The following is a 20,360-nucleotide window of genomic DNA, read 5'->3' on the forward strand; positions in this document are numbered from 1 at the left end:
ATCAAATTTAGAATAAATAAAATATATAAAGTCACGAAGAGAATAAAACATTAGATTAATACCTAAACTATAATTGTTTGAATTAAAATTTTCAATTGAAAATATCAAAAAGAGAAACAATGAAATTGAAAAATACATACATAGAATCATGGAGAGCTATATAAAAAAATAGAGAATTTAAAATTTACCCTTTAATGAAGAGAGGATAACAAAAAAAAAGTTGAAAATATAAAAATAAGAGGAGGGTTTAATGAAATAAAAGCGTGACAACACAAGAACTAAATTTGATAGGTTAAATAATAGTCAAAATAATAGAAAAATAAAAAAGTAAATTTAAAACTTTGGCCAATTGAATTTAATTTATTTGTAGTGGGGTCATTTAAAATTTGAAGTGGAGTCACATTATGTATAACTATTTTTTTTAAAAAAATTGAAAACACATTGGGGGCAAGTGCCCCCTCACTGTTGTGCCTAGGTCCGTGCCTGCATAAAGCATAGCCGGTTTGATAGCAGTGCAATAGAATTTACCTTTAAGTTTTAAAGATACTTTTTTGTCATATATAAAATTAGACGCACTCTACCATTTTGACTAACCTGCTTGGATCCAATGATTTACATCCTGTTTAATCTCTCCACTATCTTGTATGATGCACCCAAAATACTTAAAACTTTTAACTTTTTGTAGGATGTTTTCCCCAATCTTCACCTCTATATTAGGGTTTTTCCTTTAGCTGCCGAACTTACGTTCCGTCTTGCTACGGCTTATGCGCAGACTATACACTTCTAGAGCTTCTCTCCATAAATTCAACTTCTTATTTAGGTCTTCCCTTAACTCTCCTACAAGGACGATATCATCGAAAAAAAGCATGCACCATGACACAAGCTCTTGGATATGTTTTGTGAGTACTTCCAAGACTAATGTAAACATGTATGAACTTAAGGATGATCCCTAGTGTAATGATATACCAATAGGAAATTCCTCTATTACACCACCTTGAATTTTTATACTAGTTGTAACCCCATCATACATATCTTTAATTGCACGAATATATGTGATCATTACTCTCTTTCTTTCCAAAATCTTCCATAAGATCTTCTTTCACTACCAAAAATACGGAAGTTACCAACGGGAAGATACCCACGAACTAAAAAGAGTGGCAAATTTATATGATCGTGGTAATCACTTGCAACGTCTTGTATTTTCGTGGCCAAACTTTGTGAAATTTTTCGACGATTTTATTTGTTCGTGACTAACTTGAGATGAGTTCTCTTAATGACCACAGATTCAATGATTATCGTGGCAAAATCGAACGATTTTGACTTTTAAATTTTATGTTTAATTTGGTTTTGTCCTCCATCCCTCTCAAAATATTTTTATGCAATTTATACTTTTTCAAAATTTAAACCGTAACTTAAGGTAAATTCAATTTATTAGGTGCAGACTTTTTCAATTCTTCAATTGTTGAATTCTTCTCCCTCCTTTTGAGTGCTGCCATGAAAAATTAATAAAGTATGCTAATGGTTTAATTTTAGATGTTGTTGATGATGTGCAGTTTTCTCACTTCGTATGATCCTTGAATTTGGCCATATCTCTGAATCATGTGTTTTTTGTACTTAGTATTAGCTATGCACTGATTTGATTAATTTTTCTTTTTTGATTTAACCGTAGTTTTTTAACGTGGTTGTATTATTCATTACTTGTTACTAAATCAGATTGTAATGTAACCAAAAAGACTAAATTATATACATACAATTTCAATATTTATATTTTTTAGTTGTTACATTTTTTTGTGCGTGTTCTTTTTGGTCAAATGCAGTTTCAGTGTCCAATTTTACGGTATGCATTATTTAGAGACTTTGGTGATAGAATAAAATGATTCAATTAAAAATAAATGTTAAAATTATAAAAAGAGTACTTATAAAAAGAGTACATATTTATCTTTGATAAAATAGTTCTAACTAATTTTAAAAAGTAAAAGATACTAAATATGATTGATTGAAATAATAACTAATTTAATTATTCATTATTTAATTACTCACTATTAATTTATGGCAACATTAATAAACAGAATTTTAACTTTTAAAATTTAGAATATTAGTTTTATACCTATATTTTATTAATTTAATTTAAAAAATAAATTAAAATTATTTTTATGGGAGTTCATTTTTTAATTATGTACAAATTTTTTTTCCATTTAAAGGTATCAAATTCTTAAGTTTTAAGTTTATTTATTTTAATTTTTACTGATGCCATTTTTTTTTTAAATTCAACGAGTAAAAATTCTAAATTCTAATTAGTATGTGAAATTTTTTAAATATAGTTTAAAGTTGTAAATTTTACAATTTGATATTTTTTATTAAAATTAAATTTTACTCTAAATTAAAAAGTTATAGTTACTTCGCTAAACAAAATTTAAATTAACATCTATAATAAGATGAATAAAATTTTGAGCGGCAATATTAAGTGCAACTTTTATTAAGTAGTCCACTCACCCGATCTTAACAATAACTCCCTCCCACTATTCCCAAAATCTCTGTTTGTTAGCTCCTGCAATTGATTCAAGTTTGATAACATGCAGCCAACCTCTTTCGCTAATAACATTTTCTTCCATTTCTCCAGATTCGTAATTTCTTAACTCCTGCACGCATATCAATTCAGCTAACCTTCAAAGCAATTCGCTCAAGACGTTTCTGTTTAGGTTCTAGGTACGATCACACCGGACGTTTTGTGAAAGAGCAGGACCATGATTTACAGTTCAAGTACCGTCAGTTTGAGTCGCCAAAGAAGCAAGCAAAATCGGTAAACCCGAATCGCGAAGAAGATTTTCATGACATCATTTTGTTTTTTATATTTCTTTTAGTCAACAATGAAAGTTAATTTTGGACTTTTTTTTTTTTTATTTCAACATGCATTCTTTCTTTTGTTACTGGTTGTAGATAGATTCTAAATCACCAATTGGCATTTTGAAAGATGTTATGCAACTGACAATTGAAGGCCGCAAAGCAGCTGCAAATTACATCCGAGAAGTAAGTATTGTACTTTAATTTTTTTTATCATCTTCGAAGGAGTCAAATCATGACCTATTAATTTTTTAGCCTAATTCTTGATCTCTATGTTGCTTAATAGATTTTATTGGAGTATACAAAGCAATTGGAGTATCGACAGGGTGTATAATTCAGTGGTGTATAATTTAGTGGCCGAAGTTATGTGTATTTTTTACTATTTACCTGAAAATATTTTTGCATGTGGATTGTCTGTGTAACAAGAAATGGAGAGCTTGATAAATTCATTATTTTGGTACTTTCAAGATTTGTATCATTCTAGCAAAGTTTGATATTTATTTTGTAATAGTTTTATTTGAATATTTTTTTAACATTAAATCCATTAATCTAGGATATTTGCTTTTCAATACTAAGTATTTGTTAATTTTATATTTTTATACTATGGATAATACGTATAGGAATGTGATTAATTTTTTTAATATTATATGATGTAATTTTATATTAAAGAGCATTTTTATTATGATATTTTTTTTTTAATTTAACTTCTATCGTTAGCCACGGAAAAAAGTGTGACAAAAAAGTCTGGCCTGGTCAATTTTGTCATAGGTAAAGTATGTTTTATTTTGCCACGGAAAAAAGTGTGTCTAAACGTGCTAAAGTTGTGGCTAACAAAATGTCTCCACGGATGTTAAAATCGTGGCTATTGGAGTAAAAAGCATGGCTAACTAAAAACGCGTCGCCCTCTTTAGCCACGGATGTTCATTTGTTGCAAAAACATAATTGCCATAGTTTTTTTGGAGTTTAGCCACGGATTTTTTCGTGGCTAAACCCCTTCTTTTTGGTAGTGTTTGGCACCCTATCGTATGCTTTTTTTAAATCAATAATTAAACACTATATGTAGATCCCTTTTATTACTATAATATCTTTCCATCATCCTTCTTAACAGGTATGTAGCTTCAGTGGTGGATCTGTCTGACGTAAAACCAAATTGGTTCTCTGTTACTTGTGTCTCTTATCTCAACTTCTGTTCTATCACTCTTTCTCATAACTTAATGATATGGCTCATGAATTTAATCCCTCTATAGTTTCCACAACTCTTTATATTCTCCTTATTCTTGTAGATAGGTACTAAGGTGCGCTTTTCCCTTATTCTTGTAGATAGGTACTAAGGTGTTCTTTCTCCACTCATCTGGAATCTTCTTTGACCTTAAAGTCTCATTAAAAAGCTTGGTTAACCAAGAGATGCCTTTCTCTCCAAGACCCTTCCAAACTTCAATCAAAATATTATCGGGTCTTATTGTCCTGACATTTTTCATCCGCTTTAGAGCCTCTTGTACCTCGAAGTCTCGAATCCTTTGACAGTAGTCGAAGTTTTGATCTTCTTCCCTCGTGCATAACCGACCAAGGTTCGGAAGAGTCTTCTGTCCTTCATTAAATAACTTGTAGAAAGTATATCTTTTTACATTTCATTGATCTTCTCATCTTGAGCGAAAACATCTCCATCATTATCCTTTATACACTTAACCTGATCCAAGTCTCTCGTTCTTCTTTCACGACTCTTTACAATTCTATATATACCTTTTTCTTCTTCCTTCGGTCCTAAGGACTGGTAGAGACCCTTGTATGCTCTTGTTCTTACTTCACTTACAGCCACTTTTGTCTCTTTCTTAGCCGCCTTATATTTTTCTCAATTATCTACATTACGGCACAAAGACCACTCTTTAAAACACTCCTTTTTGGACTTTATCTTTTCTTATACACGCGCATTCTACCACTAAGACTTCTTGTCTCTTGGTCCTATCCCTCTAGATTCACTAAAATTTTCTTTTGCTGTTCTTCTAATAATTTCTACCATCTCCCTCCACATCTCCTTTGTACTTCCATCCCCTTCCCACTTTATTTCTTCTCCTACCTGTCTTAGGAAGCTTCTTTGTTCCTCACTTTTCATCCGCCACCACTACGTCCTTGGGTTCTTCGTATTATATCTTTTTCTCAACACGAAAATTCATGACGAGCATCCTATGTTGTGTTGTTAAACTCTCTTCCAGAATAATTTTACAATTAATGCAATATTTTCGGTCGACTCTCCTTAACAAGAAGTTGATTTGAGAGCTTGTCATGCCACTCCTATAGGTTATAAGATGTTCGTCTCTCTTTTTGAAACATGTATTTACGATGAGAAGGTCAAAAATTGAGGAAAAGTCCAAAATAGTTTTACCCTCGGTATTGATCATCACGAAACCATGGCTTCCGTGAATACTTTTATATCCAATCACTTATCTTCTAACATGGCCATTTAAATCAACTCCTAAGAAAATTTTATCTCCCAAAGATATGTATTGGACCAAACTCTTTAAATCCTCCCAAAATCTTATCTTATGTTGCTTGTCCGAACCCACTTTGTGGTGCATAGGCGCTAATCATATGAAAAGTACCTCCTTCTACCATAAGTTTGATATAGATGATTTGATTACTCACCCTCTTGACATTCACTACGTCCTTTTTACACTACTTATCCACGATAATACCCACCACATTCCTATTATTCATCTTTTCTGTATACCAAAGTTTGAACCCAAAGGTATCCAACTCCCTAACTTTCGCGCCGACTCATTTTGTTTCTTGTAGCACATGATGTTAATCTTTCTCCTTGTCATAGTATTCACTACCTCCATGAATTTTTCTGTTAGAGTACCTATATTCCATGTTTCAAATCTCAACCTTCTGTCGCTCCGACCTTTACCTTTACATTTTTCTTTGTGAACTATCTTATTTATCCTCGTCCGTTCACGAAAATGCAGAAACACTTACTCATTTAACACTCTACCCAAGCACCGATGTAGCGATTCTTGTTCATTTGATACTGTACGCGAGCCATACAACACGTTGCTTCCGGGCAACGACTTAGCTTCAGCGTAATAACGTCTTTAATCCATGTCATGAAAATTCTTAATATATAAAAGTAGGTACATAGGTTTACCCACATTACATCTAAGTTATTTCTCTTCTTCTACTTACGCCATGTCAACACTATCGCTTACTTGGCAAAATTTTAAAATCCACCACTCAAATCTTGCCAAATTAACTTTTATTTTCAAATAAAAAAAACTATTATTATTCAATTGAAACATCAAGTACTAATTAAATGCAATAAACATACATTAAAAGTGTCATAATAATAATAATTGTAAAAAATTTTAGTTACAAATATTCAAATTCTACAACTTATACATATTAAGACTTTTACTACTCTTCATTTCTTAATCTCTTATACTAATTGTCAAAAATTTCTTAAATTTAATATAACATTTTTATATGTTTTTCACTTGTCAGTATCACCACCAAACGTATCCTTCTCCATTTTATTTATTTATTTATTTATTTTTTCTATTTACGGTTCATTTTGCTATCCAAAGTGAGTGAGCAGCATCAAGAATTCTTCATTTGATTGACCTAAGCTTCTGACTCAAATGCAAATTAAATGGATTCATTCATTGATTCCAGTTAGTTATTAACAGTTGAAGAAGCAGTTAACAGTTGTATCTACTATGGTTTGGTGATGTCTCAAGGCTATTACTCAGAGTCATACCCTTCTTCTTCTTCTTCTTCTTCTGATTCTGGATCTGATATTTCAGATGCTGCTGCTGCTTCAGCTGAACTGAAGCTCTATCGAGCATTCATTTTCTCGGCACCAATATTCTTCACTTTCATTCTTCTCTTCCTCTTTTATGTCTTCTATCTTCGACCCAGAAGGGTTGATTGGTCCTCCCTTAGGATGAGACCCTTTGCTTTTGCTCATGACTCCAACACCAGCACCATCTCCACGGTAATAATATCATACATTATTGTTGTATTTGGTACAAGTAAAATGGGTACTCACCTTTTGCATATATTGTTTTTTGAGGCAGTGGGATATTGGGTTGAAGAAAGAATTGAGAGAGATGCTGCCTATTATTGTGTACAAGGAAAGCTTCTCTGTCAAAGATACCCAGTGAGTAATTTTCTATGCAAATCATATCTTTATTTTTATTTTCTATTGTAAAAAAAAAAAAGCAATAAAGCAAGGGATCCTGCTTGAGGGTCACTAATTCCAAGTTATCTTACTTGTAGTAGAAACTAGAAAGTAGAAACAATACTTTAGTATAGGACAATGTTGCAAGGAAATCCTATATGATCCACCATTTTGGGTAATGTAACCAAGATACTTAAATCTCACAACTTGATTATATCTACTTTTAATACCAATTTCTTGTCTAAACATTAGGGCTTCATTCTGTTTTGTGTTTGCTTGAACTGAAACCGAATTTATCTTTAGCTTTTCTGATCAATGAGATGTTGTGTTTTCTGTTGCAGATGCTCAGTGTGCCTTTTGGACTACCAAGCAGAGGATAAGCTTCAACAGATACCTGCATGTGGCCATACATTTCACATGAGCTGCATTGATCTTTGGCTGTCCAGCCACAGCACCTGCCCTCTCTGCCGCTTGTCCCTATTAACATCGGCTAAATCTTCAACAGAGCCATCTCACAGACAGGTTGATGTAAGTGTTTCAGTAATCCTAAGAGGTCTTGGTCCAAAACTACTTTCTCACATGTATAATGATATTTTATTTTTTATATTACTTAGCTGATAATGATGTTTATATTTCTCTAATGGAATAAATGAGAAAGAAATATGGCACTTGGATGAAACTTTATAACATGTTCATGTGAGACCATATTAACTGAATTTTCATTCAAATCCACAGATTTATAACATGTTCAAGACATAACGTATCATTTGATTGTCAACATTTATGATTAGACTCCATTTAGATGTTGACAATTAAGACCTGGTGCTTCTTATTGTGAAAAAAAAAAAAGGAAAGTGAGTGTTGATATGGATACTGACAATGGAAACACTTGGACAGGGGCCACAGAGCAATGAGGAAACACAGACCATAGAATCATCAGAGTTGAGAGCTACTAGTCATGTAGAAACCACTGTTTCCCAGAATGTCTCAGGAGAGGTTGCAATTGCCGCTCACTGCATCGATGTTGAAGGACAACATGGACAAAACAATCAGTAGAAGGATGAAGATATCAGAGATTCCTAAGGTAATTTTTTGCCTTCTAGTTACTACATTTGAGGTCCAAGCTTCTAGGTTTGGTGGAGGATCAACGCATATACATACACATATACATCAACATCACTATCATGCTTTAGCTTTTGTCAGTCTCAGAATTTATGCATCAGTTATGAATCAGCATTTAAAAATAAAAATCAAAATCAAAATAATTCATGTTAATTGTGGTAAAATTTGATTATCATAATGCAGCATCGGAATCAATCATAGATGATCAATAAGATATATATCAAAGTATCAAATTGCTTAAATGGTTTGTTGTAGCAATTTAAAGTCATTCAACTGTAAGTTTAAAACTTTTGAGGAGTTGGTTATTAGAATGGTATCAGTATCACAACCTCTATAGTCAAACTAAAGGAGTTTGGTTCTTTCAACCCTCATGAAAAGTTTCTCCAAATAAAAGATTTTGTATAATCTATACATCGTAATATCGTATTCATATAACTCTTGCATAAGATGCTTAAAGAGATAGAAAACCAATCATGAAACTCCACTTAGCTTAAGCTTTGTAAAATGGTTTAGCTAACAAGTGCCTAAATTAAACGTAGCCACTTGCCACTCATGAAAAATTTTAAAACTTTCCACATAATAAATACATTGAAATCATATCCTTTTGATCTATTTCTACTTTGATAACCTTAACAAGTCTCCTTATGACACTGCTTGACAAAAAAAAAATTGTAGATATAAAAAAAGGCTGCAATTTGATTTCTCTACCATAATTCTTTCTTCTCTTTATATCAATATTATTTTTGTCTCTGTCTCATTTAGGTCAGTGATAGTTATTCATTATGATTTATCATTTAAACTTCATTCTATGCATCTATATCAAGTTGATTGTCACTTCTCTTATCAAATCCTTGGAATCCAGATCAATGGCCCTTCAAACTTAGCAATCTACATGCTAGTGACAGCGTATTGCCGTATTCCTTCCAACTTATCTATCGGCATGTGTACAGCATCCTCCGATAAGTAATGTATTCACACAGTGACACAGCTTTGAGAGCAAATTTGAATTGGCACAATTATTGTAACTTATTGAATACTGAATGAATATTGAAAATATTCTTTCGAAATGAGAATTGTATATCTTAAAAGATGAGCTTGGATTCGTTTATCTTGATTCAAGAAAACAGTCCTAAACTCATTTAGGGAATGTTTGGTCAAATATAACTTATGGTTAAGTGTATTATTAATCACCTAAGCAAACAAGAAGCTAAGCTGTGATCATAATTGTGGACAATCCAATGATGAAGCAGCTTAAGTTGAATGAAGTATGAGTAATAATATTACACCGGTTCTCACATCCATTACATGAAACACCAGTATATTTATTTACCTCTAGAATGATCATATTCTAAGATACTCGGTTCCAATTAACCAAACAACATCTACTGCAGAACTTAAATGTTTGCTCTTTTTTAATGGTATAATATTATTTGATCAAGATCAATATGAACGGAATATGCGGTGTCTTGATATCGGTGTTCTCTCTGGAAAATTACATGTTCACTGCCACAGTAAATTCCTCCCCGCAGGCACATTTTACCACATGATGGATCTCCTGTAAAATCAGAGGAATATATGAATGCAGGGGAAAGTATACTTAGGGAATTTTATTTTATGCAAGATAATGACAAGTTTAACTAAATATTGCTAAGGATAGGCTAGAACTATTTCATTGCGAATTGCAGGATTACAAATTGTTGAGGGGGTGAAAAAGGTTACATTGCATGTACATATTTTACCTTGACTTTGTCAACTTGTTTCCCCAGAGACTGCAAGTACTCAATTTCTCCAGCTTTGTCAGACATAAGTGCGTTATATTCTTCTTGAAGAACCGTTATATCTGCAGCTTTTAGCTCTAGCTAGTGGAGCTCAATCATTGTGAAGAAAACTTTGAATGAGAGATTTTACAAAATCACTGATTAAAAGCCGTGAAATTATTGACAATCCCACTAAAAAGGAGTAAAGAAAGAGACATTGCTATGATGCACAAGATAATTCAATGGGAGAGACTTTAATATACTTAACATCAACGATTTTTGCTAAATCACATCATTGGATTATCTTGATACATCATAAACTTGACGCATTTAAGACATACGACATTTCCTAAAAAGAATATACAATATGTAATTTTTTCCACCCTCAACCATCTGAAGAAGGGGGAAAAATAATTACAGGTCTCAATAACTCTAGCGGAATAACAGCCAACCTTAAAATCATTTGTCTTGCATTTCAGATCCTCAATAGCGAGTTTTATCTGAGGTGAAATAGAATATCAATCAAAAGCTCCCAATATGATTTTCTCAAGAGCATTAGGGTATGAAAGAAATCCCTATATACTATATAGCTAGCTATAGCTAAATGAGTTACATGTATGCAGCAGCCGCATATAAGACTTTGCACTCAATTTTGATGCTTGGGACCATTTTAGATGGCACTGTTTAAGATATATTGTTTTTCAAAACCATTCATGGCTATTTGAAGTAACTAGAAGGGGATGAATGGTAAAGAGAGAGAGAGAGAAGTTATATAAGGAGAGGCTATTTTAGAACCGATTTTAAAACTTACAGGGAACAATGCAAAATTAAATCAGACTGATAACATGATATGAAAAACGAAAATGTTATAGAGCAAAAAATAAGTAGAGAACAGGACATAAACTTGAGTGACTAATATCTACTTCACAGCCTAAAAGGAAGCATAATCACTGACCTTGTTGTTCTCCATAAGCATCTTGGATTTTAGATTAAGAATTTCATCAAGCCTTCCTTTAGCTGAATCCAGTTTGATGATTATGCTCTTCCTTGCATCACTCCCCTGTCATACACAGATAAATTACCAAATTCCACCTCCGTGCAGCATTTATCAATGAAAAAAGTAGTCTACCGGGTTGTCCATGATACAGTTACCATCGGCTGCAGCCTTCCCTGCATGTTTATGAAAAGAAAGCTTGGATATCAAATTTATTTATCAATTAAAAAAAAAAAGAAAAAGGATGTTCATGGCCTGTAATCCAATGATATTTCCCCTTTTCTAAAACTAATATAAAATGAACAGATCGACTTTTAGTTCAGAGTTTCAGTCTAGACAAAATAAAGTTCCCTACTCAATACCAAAATACTGATTCTGTTAGGGCAGCAGATAGAGGTAGGTAGTTGTGTGCTGGTTTGAGTTTAAACTGAGCTAACCCCTACTTTTTCCTACTGAACCATAGCATCTTGTGGCACCAATCACAATGATCACACTAAGTGATAGACACAACAGATTCATATACTTTATCAACAAGGCAATTTTCATTAACAGCATGTTACAACTGGTATATCAGAGATTCACAGTAGCCATTCTCATGCAAAGCCAAAACAATAATACTGGTTAAATGATACTCTTGTTTTCCTTCTAATTATACGGGGCACAAATCTACAATGTCAAGTAATTCTTGTAATGACTTTTTATTATATCACCAAAGGTCAAATATCAAACTGGAATTGTAAATGACCAGTCCTTTTGTTCATGCTAGTTAAAATTGTCAGAAGCATGAGTCATGCCTTTGGTTTTACTTTTCTGTAAATCAACTTTTTCCTTGATCTGCATAAGACAAAAATGATTAGCAGAAACTAACAGGGAAAGTTAATAAACAGATAGCGCCTGACAATAAGAGGAAGTGTTATCCTCCTCCCCCCCTCAACAAATATATATATATATAGAGAGAGAGAGAGAGAGCGTTTAATTTTCATACACTGACAGTGTAAAATATTTTACACAGTCGTACAATCACAACCGTTCTCTTTGATGACCATTCACGCGGTCAATAGAAAAGGTAGTTATTTTTGCTAACGTGGCGTTATGTGATTGGATGCACGTGTAAAAGAGTTTTATACTGACAGTGCATCAAAATTAAATTCTATATATATATGTACGAGATAACATTAAATGAGAAATCATACTACCTCATGCTCTTTCAATTTTCTACTAGTCATCTTAGTTCTGTGCCACTCCTGCCAAAGATTTCTCTATTCAGTAATTTTTTTCAACAAACTAAAAGAAAGAACTAACATGAAGTATGACATGGAGAGTCTTCCATCACATGATAGGACCAATGGGACAAAGACGGAAAATAGATTCACCGAGTCCAATAAAAAGTTCGTTAAAGAAGTGGCTTCATTACACTCACACTCCACAATGCCTCCAATGGTAGTTTCCTCACTATGGTATGCACTTGACACACTACATGTTTTCAAAGAATCTTAGACGCATATGTTAAGAAGTATCTCTAAACTTTTCTTCAGCCCAGTAGCCAACCACTACCAACACCCAAATAGCACATTTATATACTAGCAGATTGGCTTCTAGTTCAAGTGTAAACATATTTATAAAACTTATTATTTCCCTACCCCTTTGATGCCAACAGCTGCTCTGGCAATCGTTCAAACATATTATTGAATGCATTGAGCCTGGTGCCCCAAAGGTCATGAGTCGTGTTGAAAGATAAAAGGACCACATAGCCACCCTAAGTTGTGTGAATAAATCACTCAAGATACACAGTCCTCTGATATCCTATTTATATTCCTAAGTACAAGGTGAAGTACAATATCACAGGAATTAAAGTGAATAAAAAATTAATTAAGTAAGCAATTATATGCTGACACATATTTGTAGGCATCATTTACGAATAAAGCAGACTAATCAGATCAAACCTGTTGCTTCTGCAATTTGGCACTCATGTCCTCCTCAACCTTGGTATAGTAGGCTCTGTTGGAGAAAAGAAATTTAGATGGATAACCATCATATGTATAAGAACATTCATTTAGCATCTTTAGTTACCTCTTCTCTGAAAGTTTGGCAGATAACCCAACTTTCTCTTGATGAATAAGTTCCAGGGTCTGTTGGTAGAGTGTCATGAACATGAGCAAAACAGCATAACATATCAGAACTTTATTTTATTTTTCATTTCTCTCTTTTATTTTTTCATTACTATTGAAGTACTAGCCAAAACAAGGGAGAAAAAAAAATGCTCCGAAGTATTAAAAACCACTACTATATCTCCATATAGTTTTGAGAGTTTTTCCACAAAAATTTTCTCTTTTTTAAAAAAGAAAAGAAAAGAAACATATCGCTACAGATACAAATCTCTAAGTATTACATTTGAGTTTCATATAACAACTTCACCTTTATGACTTTAAACATAGAGAGACACACATAAGTTTGTGCATAACTATGGATAGTATCACATTAATAAAAAGAAAACAAGTTTCAGTCCACTAGATCATGAATATAATTTACAACAAAGAACAATGACTAATTCAGTTAGTAAATTAATTGGTTAACGTACCAAACTTCTCATTTCACTCATTTTTGCAATGAAACCTTTCGAAAGAAAATTACTCTCCGAATTGCACATCAAATAGCTAGTGCGTTTAATACCACATGAAAAGCCTCCACCTCTACACACGAATTGGTAAGATAGCCAACAACACAGAAAAGGCCACATCCTTTACCTGTGTAAGCTTGGAGATATCAGATTCCGAAGAGGCAATCTTTTTCTGATTCTCCAATATCTTAGAGCATAGCTCACCCATCACTTTCTTCATTTGTTCAGTATCTTCCTTCGTTCTTTTAACTTCCGATTTCACTACATAAACATTTACATTATATGAAACTGCTTCACAGGAGCGTGTCACACAGTTCATATTTTATCAAGTTGAAGTAAATTTCTTGAAGCGAGAAATTCATAAACAGTCCTAAAGTTTCGGTTAAAAACTATATAGAATGTAATAATAACTTCTTGAAGCTTTGAATTTAGAGAAAAATTCGGTGAAACAATAACATTGAGAGAGTTTGAAGAAGAGAGACCTGATTCGATATCTTTTTCCATCGTGCGAACGTTGGTGAGTTGCGTTTCCTCTTCTACTGAGATCTTAGCCGCTTGATCCTCCACATCTGAAAATTCAACTTCGGATTTGATCTATGTTCCAATTCAAAATTTTGAAGAAAACTAAAAAGAAAAGCAGCAGCAGAAATTGTTGAAAATATGGATTAGTAATCAGATACCGTTCATTTGAGAGCGCAAAGTCTTCATGCACAGTAAGTACTCCTCCATCTCCTTCACAACCAGAGAGAATGATCGATTCGGAGAACGATTTTGGCGGTGAAATCAAGTTTTGAACGGTTATGGCAGTTGAACTGACTCATGCAAAGCGCAAAATTCAGGAATTTGTGGAGGGAAAGGGTTTCTAATACATAATATTTCTGATCTCTAAAATAAATCAAATAATAATAAATAATTAAATACAACTCTCCAAAAGTTTTCTCAAAATAAATATTTGTGTCATTTTTTATTTTTTTCCTATTACATTTTAAGATCTTTGAATTTAATTTCGATGTAATTTTTATATTTTTGTCTAATTAAATTTAGGGAAAAACTCTGCATACAAGCCATTAGGGCTTGTATGCTTTACAAGCTCATTAAACAATAAAATCAAAATACGCGCTGCTCCACGTACGTTGATTACACGCGCTATATAAGATCCCGTGTATATCTAACTACCAAATTTAAAATATTTGTTTCCTTCTTCGTTTTCGTTATTTTGAGATTTGGTTGATCTTCTTCTCGCGCGTCTTCCCTCGTTCTTCTCCATCGTTCTTTTCCTCTCGCTCTCTCACTGGTATGTTCTTCGTTTATGTTACTTTTCTCTCTCTGTAACTCGATCTTCGTTTTCTATTTTGATTTGTTGTTTTCTGAAATCAAAGTTTGAACTCGTTTTGAAGATAATGGATCATTCCACCTCAGATTCTCAGCTGAATCCAGGCGAAGTGGATTATGAATTTGGATCTAACGAAGTTCCTGAGGTTTGATTTACATAATGAATTTTCTTTCAGTAATTTGTATATCATTGTGTAGTTGAAAAATTGCTAAACATTGACTGTGAAACTAACACGTTAACATGAATCTGTCGATTCAATGTATTAGTTGTGATTAATTACCTGGAATTTATAGCAGACGTTCGGGTGTAGATCAAGTCTTTTTTTGGGTGTATTTTTGCTAGAAGTGTGGGTGTATTTACACTTTACTGGTTTTTTGTTATTTTAATTGAGTTGTTGTTGTTCAGGTGTATTATATCAGACATGATTGGGTGTGTTTTTAGTTTTTGACATGGTGTATTCTGCAGCTTGTGTATTTACAGCTTATGGCTTTAAAGGTCATTGTGTAGTTGAGTTGTTGTGGCTCGGGTGTATCATACTAGGCATGATTGGGTGTATTTGAATCATATCTATGGGTGTATTTACAGTTTCTGACACGGTGTATTGTGCAGCCTCTCTCGGTTGTTGATGACGAGCTTGTTCCGAAGGTTGGAATGACCTTTACCACCCTTGAAGATGCTGGAAAATTTTACAGGAACTATGCCAAGGCTGCAGGTTTCTCTACAAGAGTTCGGTGCACAAACAGGAAGGGAAACGAGATTAAGAATCAACTGATTACATGTAGCAGAGAGGGAAAATGGAAATCTAAAATACCTCCGACCGAGAAGACCAATCCTACAGCCGGTCTAAACTGTCCTGCAAGAATTTATATACACACATTGAAGGATGTCGGTGCTTGGATTATTTCAAAGGTTGTGCTCGATCATTCACACCCCTGCTGTCCAAGCAAAGCAGAGATGCTCAAACAGCACAGGGAACTAAGCATGTCCATTCGTCGTACAATAGAGAATAACGAGGAGGCCGGTATCAGACCAAGCAAAACCTACCAATCATTTGTTGTGGCTGCCGGGGGTCATCGCGAGTTAAATTTTATCGAAAAGGACGTGAAGAATTACATTACGAGGGAAGTGCGGAATGTTTCCGAACAAGAAGATGCAAAGGAATTCAGGAAATATTTGTTAAGAATGAAAGAGAAGAATCCAAATTTCTTTTTTGAGCTCCAACTCGAAGAGGATCAATCGATTAAGCTCGCTTTTTGGGCCGATGCAAGAAGCAGAGCCGCCTTTGAGTATTTCGGAGACGTCATTTCATTCGACACCACCTACAATACAAACAGGTAAACAAACTGCCCCTGTTTATGATGCTAAATTATTTTATTTTTATGAATCCGCATCAGAGGTGTATATTGGCTGTTTCATTGGGTGTATGCGAAGCATTTGTTAAGGTGTAACTAATGATTTTGCATTCTGGACCATGGTAATTTGTTTCAGGTATAACTTGGTCTGTGGTTCTTTTGTCGGGGTGAATCACCACGGTCAGTCAACACTTCTCGGATGCTCTTTGATGAAGAACGAAGAAATGGAATCATTCAAATGGTTATTTCAATGCTGGCTTCGTTGCATGGGAGGAAACGCTCCGAAAGGGTTTCTCACTAATCAGTGCGCATAAATGAAAAGGGCTTTAGAGGCCTGTATGCCAACGACAATTCACCGTTGGTGTATTTGGCACATCATGAAGAAGATTCCAAGCAAATTAAACGGGTACAAGGGACATGCCGATATCGAACAAGAAATGAGCCAAGTTGTTTGGAACTCTCACAGCAAAGACTCATTCGATAGGAATTGGAACGATTTTCTGCTGAATTTTGGTCTTGCGGACAACAAGTGGCTTTCAGGTAATGTCTTTTTAAAATCTGCAGCAGAGGTGTAAATTGCATGTTCCTTCGGGTGTATTTAGAGTCTGTGTTTGGGTGTATTATGCAGATCTGTACGAAGACTGTCACATATGGGTTCCTATCTAACTGGATCACCACTTCTGGGCAGGGATGAGAAGCACACAAAGGAGCAAGAGCATGCATTCATTTTTTAACAAGTATATCACCCGGAATAGCTCGCTTATTCAGTTCGTCAAACAATACGATAATTGCCTCGGAAGCAGGGAGCAAGCAGAGAGAGAATCAGATGCTGCAGATTTTCATATGCTCATACCGTGTGCAACCAAATCCTCCATTGAAGCTCAGTTTCAAGATGCGTACACTCACGCAAAGTTTAGGGAAGTCCAAGCGCAATTCAGAGGAAAGGCGAATTGCATCACCAGATTAAAGAATTCCGCTCTAGGCTATTCAGTATACGACGTCGGAGAACAAGTTTCCAGCTCAATATTCAACAAGTTCGTGGTTACTTACGACTCAGTTGCAGCCGAGGTAAAATGCGAATGCTTATTATTCGAGTCGAGAGGGATACTGTGCCGTCACGCACTAAGCGTGTTAAGCTTCGAACAAGCAAGCCAAGTGTCACCTAGATACATACTGGAAAGATGGAGCAAGAAGGTAAAGAGGCGTCACACACACATCAAGAGCAGCCACGACGAGCCACTAATGGAGCCAAGAAGCAAGAGGTTCGACCAATTGGTTTTTCGTTCGCAAAATATTTGCGAATTTGCCTCCGAATCGGAGGAGCTGACTGCAATTCTGCACCGTGCGTACGATAACGTCATGGCCGAGATGAAAGCATTAAAAGCCAAAAGGAAGGGGACATCTTTATCCCACGAAGACGCCAACTTGGAATCCGTTAATGAGCTTCAAAGCCCGCCAAGGATTCGAACAAGAGGACGTCCAAAAAACAGGCTAGGTTCAAAGCTGGAGAAACAGATCGCAAATGGCACAAAGAAGAAGAAGACGAAAGTTTTAAGCGAGGTAAAAGTAATGTTCTTTAAATTTGTGGCGATTGAGTTTATTTTTCTATTTGTTCAATTTACAAATATTTACGCAGTTTCTATATCAGCAGAATCAATCTGACAAAACGGACTCAATAATACAGAGGATGGTTTCGACAGCCTTATAGCACTACTCTCCCTAATTGCCCGATCTCTTTCTTTATTCATCTCACTGAATAGTATCTGGGAAGCATACTCCACTCTATAGTGGTCCACCTCCTCCTAAAATTAAAAAGGATATTCTGTTTAAACAGCAATATTAATTCAGTAAAGTAATACAGAGTTATATAGTTCTAAAGACAGTTACCTGTGGCCAATTATCCCATTCATACTTCCCCTTTTTGATGTTTTCCGGCTCAATTAACTCCATCCACTTCATAACATAGATAGCGCAGTCATAGCTGAAAACGAAGAAAATAAATTACAAATCTCATTTACGAAAGTTTAATGTTCAGACTCACAAATTTATACCTTGTTTTTTGGCCTGATATTTTAACATATGATTATTTAATTTTCTTCTCGTTCTCCCCTTTCTGCAGAGGTTCCCCGCCGGCATATGTTATCAATCTTGAAAATACATATCCTTTAAATAGCAAAACAAATCAGTAATACACTCGAATAAATGAACAAGATACACCCAACTGAATGGACAATATACACCCAACACAACTAACGAAATAGACCTAAATATTAAAGTAAAGAAGACAGAGGCAACTTACAGTGAATTTATTAACCTGCTTACTCTCATCGCTTGGAGCTCTTTTGTGTAGCGGGTCAAGTATATGACATTTCCGCTTTGTTGTATTTATTAGCCATAACCACCAATGCCCCATGTGGCAAATAGGAGCAAAAATCTGAAGGATTCCCACATTTCAACAGTGCGTTATTTTATTTGGCATATAAGTAAATAAGTGTACTAACAAATTTAGCAAACAAAAACTTACATATGGATGGGAAGTTAATTTTTTTCTATCTATGAAGGGAATGAAACTCGGGTAGGCTTCCACCCTGAATTTCTTTTCTGTTTTCGGTGATACGAATTCCCCCTTTGGGTGATCCGAAAGTGCCATGCACTGCAAGAATTGCGAAAAAAGAAATGAAATACTAAACTTACACCCAATTGAACGTAAAAAATACACCCAAATCAATACAGAAAATACACCCAAAGTTCGTAGAAGTAACACTTACCACAATATCGGGGGGGAGACAGTATATTTGTTCTTGAAACCTCTTTTCATTTTTCTGGTTGAGGATGAGGCAGATGGCAGATACAATCTAGAAATATATGCCGAAATCAATTTTACATTAATAAGCATTGCAATTGACTTTGGTGTAAAAACATTAATGTTATTCTAATATTACCTGAGATTCTATATCACTTTTTGCCTGGGGGGATACAAGGTGCATTCTCATCAAAATGTATTTTCCTTGGCCAATCAGAGTGCACATTTCCTCATACTCGTTAGTATTGCCATCTGCATCTTCCTTCAGTCTCGTCCCCCAGATGTAGCACTTTTGTTTCATATCATCCGTAATCTGATATAATCCCCCAGGAGTTCGAAACTTTGCAGAACTTTCTCCCCCAGTCTCCCTCTGAATTTGTGGACTTTTGTTCTTCCCCTTCGCCGCACTGCTTGCTATTTTTTGGACCAAATTGTCCAATTCTTCTATCAAATTTGCAGATTCAGGAGATTTTGCCCTTTCTGTCTCCTGCGTTGACGCCCCCTCCTGGCTCGAATCAGTCAATCCAAGGCTGAATGATGGCACCCCTGGATCTGTTTTAGGAACATAGGGTACTGTCCGTGCCATCATCAACATGGCAGCAGCGTCTTCTGCGTCTGGATGACTGCGTCATCATGTATAAGAATAAGAATAAGAATAAGAATATACGGATGATAAGCAAAGATTGATTTTAGTCTGATGAACTTACATTTTAGTTGGAGCTGGGGGAACCGTGGGTGTGGTCTCTTGAAGTTGTTTGGGGGTTTCAGGAGTGCTGCACAGTTACAAAAAATTAATCACGGCGTAAAAAAAACTAATCAGGAACAATATACACCCAAACTGTTAGCTAATATACACCCAAACTCTAAACAAATATACACTCAATACTATTTCTTACGTTTCTGTAGTCCCTTCAATCTGTAGCATAGGGGTTGGTTCAAAATCTGTCTCAGTGGTTGTTTGGGATGCCGGCACAAAAACCTGAATCGGGACTCTAAACAAGAAGAAAAAGGAAAGGTTAACAATGCCTTTGAAAATAATAAGGTTATAAGGTTGAAATATTATTGGAAAACTCACATTGCAAGCGCTTCCAACGGTGTCTGTTCCCTCACAACCATCATATTCGAATCAGACGGACTCAACCTAAAATACACCCAAAGAAATTCAAGAAATACACCCGAACAATTCAAAAAGAAGACAGGCTTTGTTTTTCTGAGAACTTACATACTTGCAGTTTTTGCTTTTTTTTTCCTGCCTTTTTTTTCTTGAATAAAATAATAAAGGGCTTTTTTTTTCTAAAAAAAATATATACAGAATTAGAAGTAGAAGGGTAATAGAAGAACAAAAGTAACGGTTATTTGAAAGAGAA

At 34.7% G+C, this 20,360-nt stretch overlaps 3 protein-coding genes, 1 long non-coding RNA gene and 1 pseudogene across 7 annotated transcripts; 1 reads left to right on the top strand and 4 right to left on the bottom strand.

Moving 5' to 3' along the window:
• Window positions 3,905–5,975, bottom strand: LOC110265372 (annotated as a pseudogene).
• Window positions 6,334–9,402, top strand: LOC107613807 (E3 ubiquitin-protein ligase ATL59). Of its 2 annotated transcripts, XM_016315966.2 has the most exons (6): window positions 6,334–6,559; window positions 6,639–6,829; window positions 6,912–6,994; window positions 7,357–7,543; window positions 7,913–8,099; window positions 9,000–9,402. In XM_016315966.2, the coding sequence occupies exons 2-5, from the start codon at window positions 6,779–6,781 to the stop codon at window positions 8,069–8,071; spliced, it is 480 nt and encodes a 159-aa protein (XP_016171452.1). In that variant the 5' UTR covers window positions 6,334–6,559; window positions 6,639–6,778; the 3' UTR covers window positions 8,072–8,099; window positions 9,000–9,402. The 2 variants fall into 2 exon arrangements, with proteins under 2 accessions (XP_016171452.1, XP_016171451.1); XM_016315965.2 differs by having other exon boundaries at window positions 6,334–6,829.
• Window positions 9,377–14,402, bottom strand: LOC107613806 (spindle pole body component 110). Of its 3 annotated transcripts, none has more exons than XM_021109920.1 (12): window positions 14,186–14,402; window positions 13,988–14,074; window positions 13,633–13,793; window positions 12,959–13,017; window positions 12,832–12,886; window positions 12,085–12,132; window positions 11,683–11,722; window positions 11,024–11,064; window positions 10,850–10,954; window positions 10,347–10,394; window positions 9,877–9,996; window positions 9,377–9,692 (listed from the first exon to the last, which is right to left on the bottom strand). In XM_021109920.1, the coding sequence occupies exons 1-12, from the start codon at window positions 14,232–14,234 to the stop codon at window positions 9,630–9,632; spliced, it is 876 nt and encodes a 291-aa protein (XP_020965579.1). In that variant the 5' UTR covers window positions 14,235–14,402; the 3' UTR covers window positions 9,377–9,629. The 3 variants fall into 3 exon arrangements, with proteins under 3 accessions (XP_020965579.1, XP_016171449.1, XP_020965580.1); XM_016315963.2 differs by having other exon boundaries at window positions 13,633–13,766; window positions 14,186–14,399; XM_021109921.1 differs by lacking the exon at window positions 10,347–10,394.
• Window positions 17,954–18,272, bottom strand: LOC110265761. Its single transcript, XR_002352080.1, has 3 exons — window positions 18,242–18,272; window positions 18,078–18,171; window positions 17,954–17,992 (listed from the first exon to the last, which is right to left on the bottom strand). It is a non-coding gene; the product is annotated as an uncharacterized LOC110265761 (long non-coding RNA).
• LOC107612471 lies at window positions 18,274–20,092 on the bottom strand. Its single transcript, XM_021108343.1, has 6 exons — window positions 20,069–20,092; window positions 19,890–19,985; window positions 19,701–19,766; window positions 19,133–19,616; window positions 18,762–18,843; window positions 18,274–18,353 (listed from the first exon to the last, which is right to left on the bottom strand). Exons 2-6 carry the CDS (start codon window positions 19,916–19,918, stop codon window positions 18,274–18,276), a joined length of 741 nt encoding a protein of 246 aa, XP_020964002.1. The 5' UTR covers window positions 19,919–19,985; window positions 20,069–20,092.

The sequence above is a fragment of the Arachis ipaensis genome, chromosome B08, assembly GCF_000816755.2.
Source record: "Arachis ipaensis cultivar K30076 chromosome B08, Araip1.1, whole genome shotgun sequence".
Lineage (NCBI taxonomy): Eukaryota > Viridiplantae > Streptophyta > Magnoliopsida > Fabales > Fabaceae > Arachis > Arachis ipaensis.